This window comes from Hippocampus zosterae, chromosome 12 (genome assembly GCF_025434085.1).
Source record: "Hippocampus zosterae strain Florida chromosome 12, ASM2543408v3, whole genome shotgun sequence".
Classification (NCBI taxonomy): domain Eukaryota; kingdom Metazoa; phylum Chordata; class Actinopteri; order Syngnathiformes; family Syngnathidae; genus Hippocampus; species Hippocampus zosterae.
Genome location: NC_067462.1, coordinates 2,195,790 through 2,214,871, shown reverse-complemented (window position 1 = coordinate 2,214,871; position 19,082 = coordinate 2,195,790). Strand labels below are relative to the sequence as shown.

The 19,082-nt window shown below is 44.9% G+C and overlaps 1 protein-coding gene and 2 long non-coding RNA genes across 3 annotated transcripts in view; 1 reads left to right on the top strand and 2 right to left on the bottom strand.

The window, feature by feature from the left end:
• LOC127611874 (uncharacterized) overlaps positions 1-19,082 on the bottom strand; it is a 139,560-nt gene that overhangs the window by 44,409 nt on the left and 76,069 nt on the right. The window lies entirely within an intron of this gene.
• Positions 191-14,810, bottom strand: LOC127611875 (uncharacterized). Its single transcript, XR_007965491.1, has 3 exons — positions 14,680-14,810; positions 406-554; positions 191-335 (listed from the first exon to the last, which is right to left on the bottom strand). It is a non-coding gene; the product is annotated as an uncharacterized LOC127611875 (long non-coding RNA).
• On the top strand, positions 1,322-16,791 carry LOC127611870 (receptor activity-modifying protein 1-like). Its single transcript, XM_052082661.1, has 3 exons — positions 1,322-1,479; positions 10,183-10,318; positions 14,649-16,791. Exons 1-3 carry the CDS (start codon positions 1,422-1,424, stop codon positions 14,902-14,904), a joined length of 450 nt encoding a protein of 149 aa, XP_051938621.1. The 5' UTR covers positions 1,322-1,421; the 3' UTR covers positions 14,905-16,791.

Genomic DNA, 19,082 nt, shown 5'->3' with positions numbered 1-19,082 from the left:
GAGCTCGAACCCACAAACGGCAGAATTTTACTACGTTCGTCTTGTGGTTTATCCAAAATCGAATCAACCCGCTGTGAAACTCGACCACATACCCAAATTGTGTACAAAGTCAACCGGATTTTGCGGTTCTCATAAAAGTGCTTGTACTTACAGTTCCGTTCTTTCGAAGGCTCAAAGCACAATTCCAACTCCGTCTTCTAACACGAGCTGGCAAAGTACGCCCTCGAATTGAGCTTTTGTAAGAACTTGTTATCGCCAGAGTCCATCTGGGTGACCACGGACGCTCTTTTTGTGAGCTGTGCGAGAAGTCACCTCGGTCCCGCAGTCTTTGGTCACTAAAGGAAATAGAATTCATGTCACGCTTTACATCAAATGTCATCCGCTTGAGCGGGGACCATTTCTCACCTTGTCACGCAAATGTTCACAACCTCTTTGGCGCCCTGTGAGAATCCCTCCGGCAAAGATGGCATCGCTCTTCTTTTGGCCCCGATGTACACCAAGGCCGCTTTCTCGATCGAAGTACAAAGTCGGCTCAAAGTTCCACGAGTGCCTTTCTGAGAAAAAAAAGTATTGATGGGAAATCCAACTGTAGGGATGGATACGGCCACTAGATGGCAGTAACTGACAATGCAATTTGATAGAGTCATGCATGCACCTGCCTTAAAACCAGCCGACATCAAAACCTACCAATTAACCAACATTAACATCGTCCCTAAATTACACCCTGAGTCGTTTGGCACCAACACTTGACTTTTTTTTCCTTGTATTTAGTCGATTTGCCAAGCTTAGCATACCTATTCCTCTTCATTTGACATTGTGACGACGCAACTTGGAAAAAAGACAAATTAAAATTTTAAATCCGGTCCACATCTAAGTTAAAGTTGACGGTTACAAGTCTCAATGGAAAAGTACCGTAACGAATGCACCCCCGCTGTCCTCCCTCCAGCTCGACCACCCCTCATTACGCCTGAACCCGCCTCCCGGTGCAGTAATTTCTCTGTTTGGTCTCCCCCCCCCACCCCCCAGTGTGCCATCCTCACAGAAGGACACATTGACACTTTCCACACAGCGACAAAAGCTGTCGCCGCACCACTCGGGATACTTCGCCCCATGGCGCACCGAACGCGTTCCAGCAGAGCGCACCGCGCGGAGCGTCGCCGAGGTGGAAGATAGCAAATGACGCCCCCCGCCCCCCACCACCTCCAACACACACATCACGCGCGCGCGCTTCCCCTGCTGCATGCGACTGCGCTGGGGCACCTGACAAAGACTTTTGCCAAGCTCTCAGAGACACCGTCGGATCATGCGTCTTCGTGGACTTCCAGCAGGACTCTTCGAGCTCCTCTGAGCGGCTCCTGCACTTCTAAATAACTTTGCGTCCTGGGGGAGCTTTTGCAAGGGGAGGAGGCGGGGGCGCCAGGATGGGAGCTCGGATCGGGGCAGGCCGGCAGAAAGCGACGCTCCTGTGGATCATTGTGGGTAAGTCGACGACATCGCGGCGATGTCTCTTTCCGCCTGTGTGTCGTGACCACACAGAATAAGGGGGTTGCTACAAGTGAAGCAACATGAAAAGATGCGCACAACTTCCACTGCCACTCGCTCAATTGTCACGTTATGTGTTGACATCATTTGCGGTATGATTTTCTTCAAAATGCAGGGCCAGGGTATCGGGTCACACTCGCTATCGGCATTGCCTCCAAATTGAGTGACTTGAATCAAGTGCAGAAAAGTGTGATTGGGACATCCCTCCAAAATATTTGTTGACCGGGCTTTTTATCGACTGGCGAGAGACTTGGCGACACATTCTGAGGAACGGAGCTCTGCCATGAGAAGAGGGGCTGTGTTTAGCTTGACATTTGGTGACCAGTAATGTGTCTCCACTGGTCACAGTAAATAGACTTTGGCGAGCCGAGCTCAATATCTCGAGCGGCACACACGCAACAGCAGCCCACATACATCGGCTGTTCTGCAGCAAGAATGCCAATTACACAAGGTGGTACGACTCCCGTTGTAGCAAAGGCTCCGTTGGTCTTCGATTTCCCCCCAAAGAGATTGCACTTTATTACACAAAATGCCCGAAATCTTTTTTTCCCCCCCGTTCCATTTCATCCTTCATCTTTTGAGATGAATCATATGGAAATGTGTTGAATAACAAAGGCAAACTAACACTCTTTTTTCCCATCCGTTTGAAGTCAAACATTTAAAGAAAACGACCGAGAGAATGCTTTGAGAGTCATTTGAAGGGGGAATAGTCATCTCAGTTGGATAGCGTCACGACGACGACTGAAAAACGCTTGGAGTGGGTCAGGAGAGATGTTTTGGTAGGGCCGCGCATCGCAGACGCGGTGACTTTCTTTCGTCTCGGCTGAGGCAAAAGTTGAGCGGAAAGTCCTGAAGTAATTTCAGTGGCTTGGTCACAGAAATCCAACCAAGCGTACAGTTAATTATTCATTTTTGATTTGCATATGTCCTTTTGTGCTCGTCTCCGTTTTCAGCCTTGAAGCATTAGTCCGATCACAAAAAGCGCTACAACTTTTTTTTTTTACAAAGACAATGTAATAGTGCTCACGGTCATATATTCTCGATCCTCTGAAGAATGACAAATAATAGTGCTGTACTGATGAGCCGATGAGGAGCCTGGACATCTCAATGAACCGTTTTGCCTTACGTCTGCCGCATACTTCCCCCGGGTTTGTCCGCGTGCGATCAATGTCTTTTCTATCACCGCCAACAAATCTGAACGCTCTACCGCTCATAAGAGCGATGAGCTGCAGTCCTAAACGATGCCTCGCTTTCTCCTCCAGTAATCGCCGAGCTGCTCACCCTGTGGCCAGCCTTTCACTCCTCAGACTGCAAAACCTGTCCGAGTTTAACCTCCTCTCACAGTGTAGCGATTATTAATGCTTCTCTCACACAGCCCCCGATAGCTTAGAAAATATGAGCCGTTGATCAATTCTCACTCGGAGTCACCTGTGGGGCAGAAAAAAAAACATTTGGTCACCCATGAAAATACCCTTCATGATGCTCCCATCATCAACACGGAGGAGAATCGCCTCTGAGCAGTTTTGACGTTCACCCCCTGCCTCCTGTTCTCACGCCGTTAATCTGTTTTATGGTCGCTCGTGTGTGAATGGCAACAATTTGCGGATAGGAGTGTGTGTGTGTGTGTGCATATTTGTGATGAGCACTGCTGCGTTTCATGATCAAGTTGGAGCGGCTAATGAGCAGCGTGTTGATGCGCTGCCGTTTAGCGCGGCGTGGGAGCGTGCATGTGCGGGGCTCCCTTTGTGCGGCGATTGCAGCCGGCGGCCGTCGTGGAATCGTCGCACATTAGGAATGAACGCTTGCGACAAAATATGTTTTCACGCGTGCTGCTCATACACACGTCTGTCAGCGCATTCAGACAAAAGAGACAATTTAGCCTTTAGCACCACTTCATAACACAGTAATGTAATAATAATGTAATGAAATCCAGTATGTAAGTACGGGTAGTATACACAAAGAAAAAGTCTACACACCCCCGTTCAAATGCTAAGATTTTTGTCAGGTTCCAATTAACATACACTTTATTTTTTCACCATGATGTATAATCTCTGGTGAAAAATTGTATTTCGGGGGGACAAAATAAACAATGGAGTTAATGTGGTTCCACAAGGTGACCACTTTTCAGACTTGAGACTTATGACTTGTACATTTGCGATTGAAGTATTTAATGTCCCCACAATAGTGTTTGCAATCGCTCCATCGCATGGATTTTTTTCGACACACACATTTACGCTCCTTTTGCATTAGAAAACTTCTCTCTGTTAGTTGGCAGATGGTATCAAAATTGCTCATTGATATTTCGGTGCGGACTAAGCCTTGTCAGTCAGCTGCGGCGGGTGTCATCAACAATGGCCAAAGCATGTGATGGGAACTGCCTTGTCGACGGATTAGGATTGTAATCTGAACACGGGAGGGAAATTTGACACTCCATTGCTGCAGGTGTGCATGGGAGCAGCGGTGTGAGGCGGGCAAGAACACAACTTGGAGGGAAAAATATATATATATATTTATATAACTGGACAAGCGACGTGAGGACAGGAAGCATGCTCGAGTTGACGCTTGCGTCTTTGGGACGGAGGCATCCTTTCGCCGTGCGTCACGTTTCACAGCGCCGCCTTGGAATCTAGCGTCACGCTCATTTCGAATTCTGAAGAGAGAGGCTGGATTAATTTGGCTCTCAACATGTTCCCTTCCTATGCCGTTTCCTTAGCAGGATTTTCAATTCAATTCCACTTCCTAGCACTGAAAGAATGCCAATGTTATTATTCGGCCTAATCACAAAAATCATCATGCCATATTGAAACAACAACACTCGCTGTCTCGCTCTCCTTTTTAGGGGGGGTTGTTCACAGACAAATAGTCCCACAAACGAGGGAACAATTTTTTTTTCTCCTCCCTCCCTCCCTTTTTTAAAATTTTATTTTAAAGCAAAATGCTGTAGGCATCCCTGAAGCCTACGTAGTGTCCAAGCCCAGATCTGGCAGCAGGCTACTTCCTATCGGTTGCTTAGCAACTCGCACTAATTACGGGAAAGTTTGAAAATGCCACTCGCAAACAAGATTTACTTGGGCAAGCACTCTTGTAAGCGACCGACAGTGTAGATCCAAGCAATTAAAAAGTCGACTCTTCATAATATGCGCCCTTTCAAAGTGTGAAACTAATCATGCGAAAAGACGGTTCGTAGCGTTGCTGGGAACAAAAACAAGCACAGTGGGGACATGAGCTATTTAACGCACATGATTGGCCACTTAGTAAATCCTCCACCACGGGGGCTGAGATAACGAGCGATACGGTTTGGAGGGCTGCGAGGCGTTGCGGCGGCATTTTGGCGGCAGCTAACTAACTCACTTGCACCCCCAAACTGGAATCTCTCTTATCACTTGACTTGACTTCTTCATTGTGACAGCCAAAACAACCACAAAGGTTGTGACTGTCAAGTTGCAGAGTCCACAACGAAATCTGCCTTTTTTTTTGCACGGCCGCGACCTGAACTTGCAGTAAAAGTGAAAATGAGACAAATGGATCTCTGTAATTCCGGGCAGTCTGGATGCACTGTGGCACCACGCTGCCTCTCACAGGTCAGTCTGAATACTGCGACAGTCGTCTGGTTGGTGTGGGAGACTCGCGATTGTTTATAGAGATGTTTTTGCGCATCGTGTCTTGTATTGGTCATCTCAAGTATGCGACAAACATGAGTAACAAAGTAAAATCTTTTTTTTTTTTTAAATCTGCCCTTTAGCATTTTTGGATGTCTCTGCACAGGGACATCGCCCGCTTCCGGTCCTATTGTCATCCCCACAAATTGCTCGCCATTACCTTGGAGTGCCGATAGCGCCGCTCACTTTAATGACCACCCGGTGATGGATGGGATCACCCTGACGCAAACACACACAAAAGACACACTTGATAATTGTCAACGTGCACTGTATGCGTTTGTTTTGGCGTGAGCAGGTCAGAGCTCGCCAAGCGGCGTCACTGAAGTGTGCTCTCAATGGGGCTGTCACATGTGAAATACTAAAGGTGATAAAAGGCACGTACACAAAAATTTTGCACAGAATCCCTGAATTTCATGTCGGGACCACTCCTACTTTTCCTCCCACATTTTAAAAGCGTCCATGTAGGATTCAGGTTCATTGAAGACTCTAAATGGTCTGCCTCTTGCCCAAAGTCAGCTAGGGTAGGCTCCAGCTCACCTCATTTAAAGCGCTATTGAACAAATTCCGTCCTATGAAACATTCCTGTGGCTGTGTGCTTTTGTATCTCCTATTTTTCCCCCCCGTAAAAAAGCAAAGTAACTCGAGATTATTAGATTGTCCACAAAAAAAATAAAATAAAATAAAAGTGTTTTCACTCATGGGGGCAGCACTTCATCCCCATTCATTCTATGGGGCCAATTGTTTGCTCTGACGATCCGTGTCGGAGCTCAGGTGTTGCAACTAAGCAAGCGGCTGACTGACAACAAATCATCTCCACAAAATCTCCTCTGCCTCCACAGATCAGAGCATGTTTGTGACCTTTTATGACTTGATCTTAACGTGAGACATCCGTTTGGATTCCAGCTATCCCAGCGGCCCGAAGCCTCTTGACAGTGTGTTTGCCTTCTCTAGTAGTGTAGCACCACTGCAGTCAACGTCAGTGTTATTTTTAGCCATTGCTATAATACTTGAATTATGTAATCTACACAAAAAAAAAAAAACATGACTGGATTGTACACATTTCTGCGCTTCTTTTAGTCAAGCCGTTTCCGTTCCATGTCACAGGCTGTTTGTGTCTAATCATCTTAACCCGACTAACGCTGACTTATTCATGCATGCATGCATCATCACATTTGCAGTGTGTTTTGGTACCCCTGATGCCAGAGCCACACTGTTTGGTTTTCTCCCCCCCCCCCCCCCCTGCCCTCGGCATAAAATAGCCCCAACTAGGTCATAAATGGCTTTCGCAACCTCACTCGGTCACGGCGTATATTTTTTGCCAGTGTAAAAATAGACACGTGAATATGCCAGGGTTCATTCACAACTTTCACGTCTTACCACGCAGCTTGTCGTCAAAATGAAACGATAAAACAAGCTTGTACATAACGTGACGCCCATGTGTGTTCGCACTCCTGTTAAATGTTGGTGAGCAATGACGAACACATTAGAAATGCCCCATCTGACAAAAGTCAAAGCGGCCGTGCTTTGGTTTAGGTTTTGACATGTCAGTTTTTTGGGCATTGTGAGACTCGCTTGAAAGTGGCTCTGAAACTCGACACAGCGCATCCACCAAGTCAATGTTGGTTTGCGATGTCTGGCTGAATTGAGAAGAAACCTTTTCAGGAATGTGCAAACAAAAGATTGACTTGGTTGTTCATTTTTGCTAACGGGTCGGCAGGCTTATTTGTACACAAGCCATGAAATTTGTATGTATCATTACAGTTCAGGAAATAAAAGAGCACCCGCCATGGTTCCTTCAACACAGCACACGTCATCTCGTGTACCTTTGAGATGACAACACACAAAGTTTCTCTCTTTGTGTTTGTGATCTGGCGGTTGCAGCCACGCGTTCGCTCCACTGAAATCACAGCAAAGCAAATCTTGCATGTAGCGATAGCGCACGCCTCTTTTGTGGGCAAAATGGGCCGACAGAAAGCTAACGAGTCTTTTTGTACTCAAGTCTCCTCCCTGTCTGAGGTGGTGAGCGCAACACAGAAGGCCCACGTGACAAACAATCTGCAAACAGCCGTTTGCGAGGCCAGATACTGCGGCTAATTAGCCGCTTAGCCGCTGGCCATTAACATAGCATGACCAAATGCGCTTTGGACGGGGTCGATACCGGAAATCCGCACAATGCGACCGAGCTTTCGTTGCCAGGGTTTCGTCTTCCTAAAATTGAATTCGATGACCACCAAATTTGTAATCATTTGTATTTTTGTGCTTTTTATGAATGCCCAAAGACTACACGACATGCTGCCAAAGTCCTGGCTGATAGGAAAATGAGTAAGTGATACTTGACATCTGTCGTAAGCAATTTGTGTCTTCAGCAGGAACTAAGTTTAGCCTGGGTTGCCATGGAGAGTCCCGGCTGCACGCATAAATCTACTTTTGGGGAAATCAAATCTGAAATGTTTTGGGGTCATCGTTTCGGGCGCATTTTTGTAACTGTTGATGTCAAAAAATTATTTTCAGAGGTGGGGGTCATAATTTGGCTCTGTCATTTTCCCCTCCGCAAATAGAAATCTGGTGGGGAACTGCCCAGTCTGCATCCAACACACTTGCTTGCAATTTTTTTTAAAAATGCGAGTAATAATATTAAACTCGGTATATGCTCTCTAATGAGACTTTTAGTTTCGTGGCTATTGTTTTCTCAATATGTGTTGCACGTGACTCACACAACAAAGCTTGAACAAGCAGATGAAGCCAATATTGCGGCTTACGGGGCAATTCCAACTCTCCGATGTGAAAGCTCAAACAGAAAAGCTCCAGGCTATTATTCAAATCTAGTGCCGCTTTTTTTTTCCTTTTTCTTTTTCCACCAAAGCTCGCTAGGCCGAGGCAAAGCTTACTTGACGGGTTTAATCGTATCACTCGAAGGGGGAAAAAAAAACAGAGTGTGAAGCTCCATTCCAATTCCAAGTTAAGGAGATACAGATGAGGAGTTCCATTCGGGGAGGACAAAGCGTGGCCAGCAGGCTTCCCTTCTTTCATCCAGCTCGCCGAACACTTACTTTTTACTTTTTCATTCGTATTATGATCTATACATCAAAATAATATTGAGGATAAGGGGTAGGCCAACAGACGGTTTTTAATACCTACCCCAGGATATTTATTGCTGCTAATTATCTTTATCTGCTTGTGGTCAAATAAAATCATGAATCAGTTTTCACGAGTCCTGGAATGTTTGTTTTTCACATTTCATAAAGACCACAAAATAAAAAAAAATTTGAAGAGTTTTTAAGCGAATTGATGAACTGCGTGTGGGGCGCAGGACAGTTTTGAGGCCGAACAGGACAAACTGGTCATTTTTATATTTCTTTGGAGAAAATCAGACTTCGATCCCGCTTTCCACTTAATCCGTCAACAAATTCAGAGAGGTTATTATAAAGTCTGCCTCCTGGGTCTCCGCTATCTTATTAGATGTCAGCGAAGGTATGCACACATGTGCATGTGATTGACAGCTGCAGGGTTCCAAGAGAAACAGAAGGACGGCACATCTCTCCCTCGCCTTGTCCTCTCCTCTAATTTGTCAGACGTATGCACAGCTCGTCTCATGGAAACGCGAAACCTCGCTCAGCTCATTTGACTGCAGTCAACCTTCTGACCCGACTTAAGTTGACTTTGGTCCCGTCACATGATTAGCAGCCTACGCTTAGGATGCTTTGGAGGTTTATTTTCCCCCTACCAGGGAGCGCTATACTCCTTTTCGTCCAGAGAATTGTTGAAAGCCGGCGGCCATTGGCGTTGAATTGTGTTTCATGTTTTTTGTACTGATCCATTACTGTATATTTGCGTCTTCGTCCAAAGCAAAAAAATGACAAAATAAGTTGAGGAGTCGAGTGAACAGCTGGTTGGGGGTGTGTAGCATCATCGCACTGAGAGGTTGGTGACACAGCTGTGAAGTTTATTTCTTCATATTAAACAAAACCATAATGCTCCCCCGGAATACAATCAAATGCGGAAACGGAACGCGAGAGGCAATTAGTTTGTTCTTTCGCTTAGAACTCACTCGAGGTACATTCAAATTCAAGTCGATTTTATTTGCTGCAAATACTCCATTTATCAGTTTGAGAAAATCATCATCCTTGCTGCTCAATGGCCACGAGGTCCCTCAGAACACATTTAGGATTTTTTTTTTATTTTGTCAGACGAGCAAAGCCGAGGGGCGGAGCTTGGACTTTGCATCAACCAAAGGCTGCTCACAGTTGCTGACCTCATGCAAAAAAGAAAAAGCAACAATCTAGTGACTTTTTTGGCATTGCTGAAGACTTGTGAAGACATTGAAGATTTCGGAGACTCAACTATTTGTAGACAAGCAGTTAAAAAAAAAAGTCAATCATCCATAACACATCCCCTTTCGGTGCTCTGTTTTCAATTCGTGTTCAATGGGTGGCCAATCTGAATATTTACCCATTATGCAAAATGGATGTCTAGAGGGATGATTCAGAACAGGAACAAAATCTTTTTTCTTTATGAAACACTCATCAGGGTGGACCAAGTTTATCCAGGAAACGCCTGTGTGGGTTTTAAGCGATGCACAAGCCTGCGCAAGTGTACAAAGTCAAACGTGTGGCGAGAGGCACACATTTGCATTCTCGTCTACTGAATCTGTTGAAAAGTCAAAGTAGTGGGCGTTGTGTGGCGATACTGAATAATAACAGCAGAGGCGGCCGACGACGAGTTAGATGAAAAGCTAGAAATGGAGATTTCCTTCTGGATGAGTCATCACTTGTAAAAAATTACGTCGGCGAGAGAGAAAATAGCAGCAGTTTATTTGCGCACCTATACTTGGCAGCTCGTTTATTCTTATCGTGGAAAAAATAGATCCGGTGAGTTGAAAGTTTCGCACTAGAAGACCCGTGACCGACGGTGGATGCCATGATTCGTAAGAATGACCCGCATGACGAGAGTTCCCCTTAATTCTCTGATTTTCTACCAACAGTGACTCAGTGTGTGTGGGCACTGGGCTGCGGACCCCATTATGAATACGCCATCGGGGAGTTCTGCTTGGCCAAATTCAGACTGGACATGCAAGAGCTGGACCAGGAACAGTGGTGCAGCTGGGAGGACACCGTCGAGTGAGTTCTGCAAACGCAACATTTACATGTCGACAAACAAAGGCGTCACACGCTCAATATTTGCATGGGGCTCATTCATTCATTTGCAGAAAGTTTAACCTTTTTAGTTGAAAATGACTTACTTTAACCTCCAAGATCCCACACCGTACCGTTGGCAACAGCAGAACAATTCCCCCCCCCTCTTGTTTTTATAAAGTTCTCTTGCCCCAGCAAGATGCAAAAAGGGATGCGCGAGTATGTTGTGGTACAAAAGACGAAAGCCTACCAAGGCTAAAGTGTTTGGCGTACACTCACGGCATCAATGAGCAGTTCTGAACCAACTGGTCTGCGTCAAAGATCTACTATTCACAACAGATGCGCTTACGTCACTGAAAGGCTGAACGATCCACAAAAACGGAAGATTTACTCTCGCGTTTTATCGAACTTATGTTCAAATATCAACGTATTCACAACTTTTCAATTAACACATTAAACTCACGAAATATGAATGTCTCTTCCCAGGAAGACAGGACACATTCATTTTGAAGACTAATGCACTGTGGTTTGTTCTTTTAATTGTAAATATTTTGTGAGGAACAAATTGATGAACACCACATTATACATACAACAGCGTCAAGCTATGAACTTTTGACAGTTCTACAGATTTGTATCGCTTGAGCATCTCACGGCAATTTCTAGATTTCTTTCCCAAAAAGTCCAAACCAAGTCAGCGTACCTGTATCGAGCCTCAATTAATTAATTTGATCATATCATCTTCATTTTTAATAACACCTCCTATTTTTCCTTTACATTCCTCCTCTACATCTATTCTGGGACTCTGGGAGCATACATAATTCACAGCATGCGCGCATTCCCGGCAGTGCAGCCACATTCCCTTCCACTGCTCGAGTGTCACACATCGCGCAAGGCGTCTTTTGTTTTCACGTTGAAAGAGAATTGAATTAAGAGCTGACATCTTGACTGACAAAGTCAAAATGCTTTGTCCTTCCCCCTTCTTCCTCTCGAGACGCACCGTACTTCTCCTCTCGCCTTCCTCTCGGCTGAAAAATTGACTTTGAGTGCAACGTGTCAGGCAGACGTGCTAACAGTTCCGTTACAAAAATCGATTTGAATTACTCATTACGAGTGTTTTGTTTGGATTGTGTCAGTCTGGTCTGCCTGTAGGATTCGTGAGCCTCCGATGCTTCGTAGTCGTCTAGACCGGACGAATTTAGCGGTGGTGGCGCGATGACGTCTGCGCGACAACGGCCTTTTGTCGCTTGCTTCTGATCAAACACTTGACATAATCCGCTTTTTATGAATATGCTTTCTCTTCGCCAAGGTGAGCGACCGGAGGCTCTTTATCGTCGTCTCGTTCCGCTTCCTTGCGCGTGTTAGCCAAACTGATGGCTGATTACTTCGAATGAAATCACAATTTCAAGATGAACATGAAATATGAGCTACATTCAACAAGTATGAGATTTCATCCTAAAGGACAGGCTTCCGATTCTGACGGTCACATGTAAGCACAGAAGACATTCCATGAAATTATCCGTCTGGGGGCTACTAGTTCCACTTGATGATTAATCTGAATTACAGCTGTATTTGTTCCCCCTGGTCTTGTCTCCGTTTTGTTTTTTTTTTTCAATACCCCAGGCTCCTGGTATAAAAATAGCTCAGTATCTTCTTCCAACATTTTTTTTTTTTATTGTTTGAGGCCGTTTAGTTCAGTCATCCGTTCAAGCCTGTCAGCTATCTGTAATCATTTCCCAAAGTCTTTTGTGTATAAGCTCACACTGGATTGGGGACAAAAGTAAGGCCCGGGCAAAATTGTGCACTCAGTAATATGGAAAGCAGCCAAAAAAAAAAAAAAGATTCTGCGACATGCTCCAATTAAGCGTCTCATTAGATATCAAGTTGGAAATGGATTATTGGTGCTTTTTACCGCTCCGGCGACCTGATAGCATCAAGTAATGTGGAGATTTTCACGCTGTTATGAGAATTTAGTAGGTGCTGGATGAGGATTTAAAGATACGGATGGAAGCTTTTATGTGATGACGTGCTGAGCAAAAACCACGTAACTTCTTGTTTTTTGTTTTTTTCTTCTTCTCCCATTATCATGAGCTGAACTCGGGCTCCACAATGCAGAGGATGATGTAATAGGCCTCTCCTCCTTCGTTTTGGTTTGATGGATTTGGAGTTCCATCATCCTTCCGCTCACGTACTACGATTAGGTTTCAGTCGCTCAGTCCGAGGCTTCAGAGGTCGTCTTCCTTCAAGGGAGACTTGAAATAATAAATGCAGCCGCCGTCTGGAGCGGTTGGCCACCAAAGCAAGCGACATCTCGAACAACAATGTGGCAATTGACCGTCGCGCCTGATATGAACCTTGGAACCTCCAATTGTCATTGCAGATCGTAATTCACAAAGCTATTATTAGTCCACTGTTGGCAGGGCGCGATTGCGAAAATTGCCGGCATGACAAACATGTCTTATGGCTTGGAAAGAGAATCCATTTGAAGTCAATAAAAAAAAAAAAAAAATCTAATTAAAAAATAAAATACAGGTAGTTCCTCAAATTTGACCAAATTACAAATAAAGCCATGACCCTTCCTATAGGTACAGTGTTTGTTTATAGAATTGTATTAGCGGCCATTTCCTCAATATTCCTCATCGGCACTGAGTGCAAGCGAAGGGAAGGGCTTAAAGGCGCTAAGGAACAATGCTGACATCCGGCCCAGCGCCGCCTGCCAGTCTCTTCCCGTCCGTCCGTCCGTCCGTCCGTACGTACGCGTGAGTGGTGGAATGTCAACACGTCGGGCATCGGCGACTTTCTTCCCTCCTCCGTTGAGACAATTCAATTATGCCCGTCAGGTCGTCCAGAAAATGAATGAGCCGTTCCGGATTCCCGGGGCTCCAGTGAATTGCCGCCAATTAGGGTGTCCACAATAGCAATTTGCAGGACGTCTGAAAATATCCGCCTGCCCCCGGCAACCTTTCCCCAACAACCAAAACACGGCGCAACCACGACACAGCTTCGCATATGGGTCAGTCATGCCACGGTTTGCTTTTCAGAACAACAAAAATGAAATGTTCTACAAGCAATTTATTTCCACTCCGGGTTCAAATGTATTTTCAAAGTTAAGCAACCTGTAACTTGATTACAATAATATCGCGAACCTTACATTTTCAGTGCTTGCCGTAATGTAATCATTACAATGGCAAACCTGTAAAAGTTTAACATGAACGATTGTCAACCATTAGCCGATCACAGAGAGAAAATCCTTCTTTTATACATCCCAGACACCACAAGATAATAGCTCAGCAAAGTCTGTCAGAAACAATCGATAATCGGGCCTTGCTGACTTTGATTGAAAGGGGGGGAAAAAAATGCTCAAATTTGACCAGGTTATCGTTATGTGTGTGCTGCACTTTTCCAAACCAATCTCTTTTCAGCCACGAAACTTCACCTCACGTGATACAGCAAATCCAAACACGTTTGAAATGTACAAGTGTTGGCAACAACTCACCACGCACCACAAAGTAAACGCTCAAGATTAATCTTTTGGAGACATGCTTCTTTGCTAACTTTATCAGAAGGCAGAAAACATGGAAGACATTTTTCTTTAAATCAGAATCAAAAATACATTCGGGGACACATAAAGCCGCCGCTGATTAAAATGTGCTGTTGATCCGTGTGACTGCACACAAAGCCAAATACTTACAACTGATGGAGCTTTTAGAAATAATTGACGCTGCCGTAATCGAAGAATATTTTACCCTTGGCAATGAATGACTCATGTCCTAAGATGCCTCATAAATCTGTCCCATCAAATGTAACCATTAGCTGGCATTGGGATGGATTGAACTGCCTTTTTTATGTAGTTGTTTCTTCAGTTTACAAGCTGCTCGCGTATGTGTCTGCGACCTGCTGAAACAATAACGCTGCTCCGCCATTTCGGCAGCGAGGAGGGGGCCACATTTCTCCGCCCACCTCCTTCAAAGGGCGGACTCTTGCCTTGTGTGGCCGAGATCGACTTTGCCATTGATTTCGTATCGTCAAGGACGGCAAGTAGCACTCAATGAGGAAGGACACAAAACGCAACTCACACAGAGCTCGCCTTCGGCAGTAGAAGCAAACGCCATTGATTTAATTTATGGGCCATTCGTCTGCTCTTGGTGGTTGAATTGACTTGATCCCCGATGAATTGAATTTGACAGCCAGCATTTGTGCATTGTTTTGTCCTACTAAATAGGAGTTTGTGTCATCAGGTCAATATGAAAAAATAAATAATGACTCAGCATTAATAACATTGTGACTGACGCTTGTCAACATGTCACCACCGTTCCAGTCTGTACGGCGAGCTGACCAACTGCACCTACCTGGTGGCGCTCAAGATGGACTGCTTCTGGCCCAACCTGCTGGTGGACGACTTCTTCATCCGCGTGCACAAGACTTACTTCCACAATTGCTCGCTGTCGGGACGTCTGCTCAGGGACCCCCCCAACCGCATCCTGGGCCCCTTTATCGCCATTCCCATTCTGGTCACCCTGCTCGTGACTGCGCTGGTGGTGTGGAGGAGCAAGCGCAGCGAGGGCATCGTGTAAGCGCAGCCATCCGTCGAGGAGCCCTTTTCTTCGAGGGGGAACCTTGGATGTGGGGGAAAAAAAAAACTGATGTGAATGATAGACAAGAATCGAGCAGCTATTTATATGACCTTGATCGCACTTGTACAGCAGACAGTAAAGCCAGGGGTGAGGCAACGCTGGACTTTGCAGATGGATGTTTGCTAATCTATATTGAGCCAAGGCGCATATCGTTGCCGCTGGGCGGAATCCACGAGCCTCCAAAGTCATCACTTTTTACGTGAGCCCCAAAACGCCATCTCTGTGCCACCGTGGACGTTGCATCATCAAAAACAGCAAGCCGTCGTCAACAATTTAGATTGGTGGATTTTTTGTAAAAAAAAAAAATAACACCCACGCGTGCGGATTTACCAGTACTATAGATGTGTGAAAATAAAATATGGCGATGACCAAATTGTGACGGGGCCCAAGATAAGCGAAAAATCTCCTGGCACACGACCAAACGAAAATGTAAAAACGTACGCTGGAATCAAATCAAGAAAATTCCTCAACTGGGCCTGCTTAGTTGAACACAGAACTGACACACTCACGGGTTGTAGAGTAGATGTCGCTGGCATTGATGGATTTACAGTGATACCTTGGTTTTCAGGGTTAATCTGTTCCAAAAGTCTGATTAAAGCAACAAAAAAAAATCTGGAGCAATATTATCTGATCAAAAACACCGTCACGTAAATCCAATGAATGCACTTTAGACACCCCAAAATATTTGAGGAAAAGACATTATTGTGTTTTATTTTTTTATCGTTATTATGATTATTATTATTCTCTCCTTTTTTTATATATTTTCAAAATGCTTCCGATGAACATTTGAGGTGAGGGCCACTCAAGAAAAGCCTTCAAGTGTCGCTTTGTGGGGGGTAAGATTCCAAGAAACGGGTGGGTAAGAGCAAGCTGAGGCGTTCACTACGGACCATTTTTCAACAGTACCAAAAGTGAGCGCGTGTATGCAAACCGGGACCAAAATTTCAGCCAAAAAAATGTTTCAGATTGCTAATCAACAAATTTGGTCCAATAAAAATGACAAGAGGAGTTTGACACTCCTAAACACTACCCAGACAAGCTAGCATTCCGCATTTGTATTTCTTCTTCTGCTATAATAGGTTGGATGTCCTGTGGCACCACACTGCCTCACGCGGGTCGGTTTTGGTGCTACAACACGCATTCAGTTTGGCGGAGTAGCTTCATTGTTGTCAGTGGAGATATGGTTGTGTGTGGTGCGCTTTAGCAAGGTCGCATTTTCAAAATGGGCTAAAATGTTAAAACTCAAGATTTCTGTCCTCCATTCTAGCCCCCCCCCACCCAGATATTTTTGTCAAACTATAGAAATACACACACAAACCCAATTTCAAAATGTTCTCCCGTGATCCGTTTGTACTACAGTACTTGGAGAGTCATCATCCCCCAAAATGTCCAACTGAATGACGAATTCAAAGAGGAAAGCACAATCAAACCACCAAAAGAATTCAAGCTCGAGATCAAGTTGCCCAACGCGCATCTCTGCTAACGGCTGCCAATGCCGAAAGCGAAGCCTTTATATCGCAGACCTGAGCTTTGTATTGATTTATGATCTGCCAGCGTGGTGTGCGAACGCTTTCCTCATTGATATTTTTGAATGCTCTCTTTCCTCTTCAGGGAGCTTGAGCTATAACCTGCCTGTCAAGAACAAAAAAAAAAACCCTAATAAACACAAACAAAACACACCCACTCCTCCCCAACATGCTCCTACTTTGTACGTTGTGCCAAAACAGAAGGCGGCATTTGCAACAGAAAAAATGTCTTGAAATGATTGAAATGTACCATCTGAACAGAAAGGGAAATGTGAATAAAGTGTCTTATTGTGTGTCAGGATTGGACGTTTTGTGTACCTTAAAGAAAACAAAAGTTTGTTGGGTGTTTTCTTCAACTGCACTGATTCCCTGATTTTTGGGTTCCCATTAAAAAGGGAATTTGGAATGATACCGCCAACAAAAAAAAAAAATGTTGCATTAACCACCCATCCATCTAGGATACTTTTTTTCTGATTACCAGATATGATTCAATCCGTTATGTGTAAATTATTTACACCCAAAAGAAAAACAAAGAAAATAATGAGGAGAGCTGCAAAGTGGATGTTTTTCAAAGCTTTTGCCTTTGCGTCACCGTGTGATCGTTGACCTCGTAAGAGAAGTGTTTTCTGTAAAAAAAAATGCCGTGGATGGCACTTGATGCGAGCGTGGGCACCCGCATTCTCTTTTGTTGGTTTGTTTGGCAGGGATGAGAAGCCAAATGTCACAAAAGCCCAGGCTTGCGCAATGTGTTTGGCCCCACGTGTCCCATGTTTATTTTTCCCCTTCATACATCATTTCGCTGACAATCGACAGTCGCTCTCGGCGTTGGCGTCATGTCAGAGATCAAGCTAGCGATGGTTACCGAGGTCTTCCGGTGTTACGTAGCCGGATTCCTTCTAACCATAGAAAGCGTATCACCATGACAACCTCAGTCAGGTTCAAATGCTCCGCAGCAGTTTAACGTCCCAACACGAGCCAAGAGCCTGCCTGTGCTGACCAATGACGACATCATTGCTGGGGGGGGGGGGATCTGCCCTTGTGTACAAATATAGCACAATACTACATGTTGTAATGTGGTGTTGTGTTGGTTGATGTGGTGGTGAGGAGGACTTGATGCCATTTTTTTTTTGTGGTTGTACAGATGGTTGAATTAGCATTCAACGATCGGCAGCTTTCACGACTACCCAATGCAATGAAAAGGGGCCAGTTTTCAGCCATCCCTACTTCCGTCACATCTCTTCACCTTAAATCCATTGTGGTTATCTATAAAAGCAATTTCATAAAAACTTAATCTGTCCAAATAGCTGTTGACCAAACTCTATACCTGCCACTATAAAAGGAGTGGTGGAAGACGTGAGAGCAGACATGGTTTCCCTACCCTCTAGCCCCACCGGACATCATAATGTCATTCACAGATGTTAGCAGTTTATGTGGATGTTATTTTCCATGTGTGTGTGCGTGTGTGTGTGTGTGTGTGTTTGTGCGTTCTCCTCCCATTCCCAGGCGTCCCTTGTGAATTTCTGTCTTATTTGATATTTCCCCAGCGTAACTTGGGCTAAATAAGGTCTGAATGAGAACCTGGCCAGAACAACAACAACAACGAGGACAAAAAGTAGATGAAGTGCTTTTGTGGCGACTCGCCGTCAAATTGGTGAGGTGCTGTCCAGATGATCTGTCATCTCAAGTGTTTTCGTCATGCCGGTCTCGCACGCTTGCACTTGGACGCGCTCGCGGTGAATTGTCTCATGAGATTGTTGACAGAACAGCCATGCCAAACGTCACTCTGTTAATTACCAAGCCCGTGCGCTAAGCGCCGCTTGGAAAGTTGAAAAGAAAAAAATAGCCCAAGACAACATTTCCCATGGTTGACACAAAAATTTTCCCTCATGGAGGCAGCACTTCATCACCAAGACACTGCGTAATGTTTTTGTTTTGCAGCATGGGGATGCTGTTGCACACCCTTTGCTTCTTCACAAGTAAATTGAAGCATCCATCTCCGATGCATTAGTCTGAAATTTGCCGCGGTTTGTGCCGTGATGGTGCGCATCAGTGATAATCACTTGAGTTGTGGTAATTTAGCCAAACTGCCTCACACGACACAACAAGTGATGGGTCTGTGAGTTTGTGTTGAAGTTGCCCCGACTTGATGTCTTTTGTGTTTGCAGGCCGCCAAGCTAATGCGGCCGCACAATGAGAAGCCGCCCACGGCCGCAACGCCGGCGTGGGCGTCCTTTCAAGCACAACAAAGCAAATGGAGAGCCGCTTGCTCTTCAACTTACAAATGTGTTGTACGTACTGAACACGGACATGTGTAAGTGAGCCAGCGGACATTAAATCCCCCCTTCATCCCAACCCACCCCCCTGCAGATTGGAAAACCAATAACAAGTAAAAATTAATTAAGAACTAACTACAGTATGATATCAAATCCCAAACTATTAGAACCAGACAAGTACAGATCTATTTAAAAATATATAACAATAAAATCATTGAAATCTTATTCAAGCAAATAAGTGCTGGGGGTGTACAAAAAAAATCGATTCACTGAACTATCGGGATTTTATTTGCCAAGGTTCAATATAATCGATGTCAAA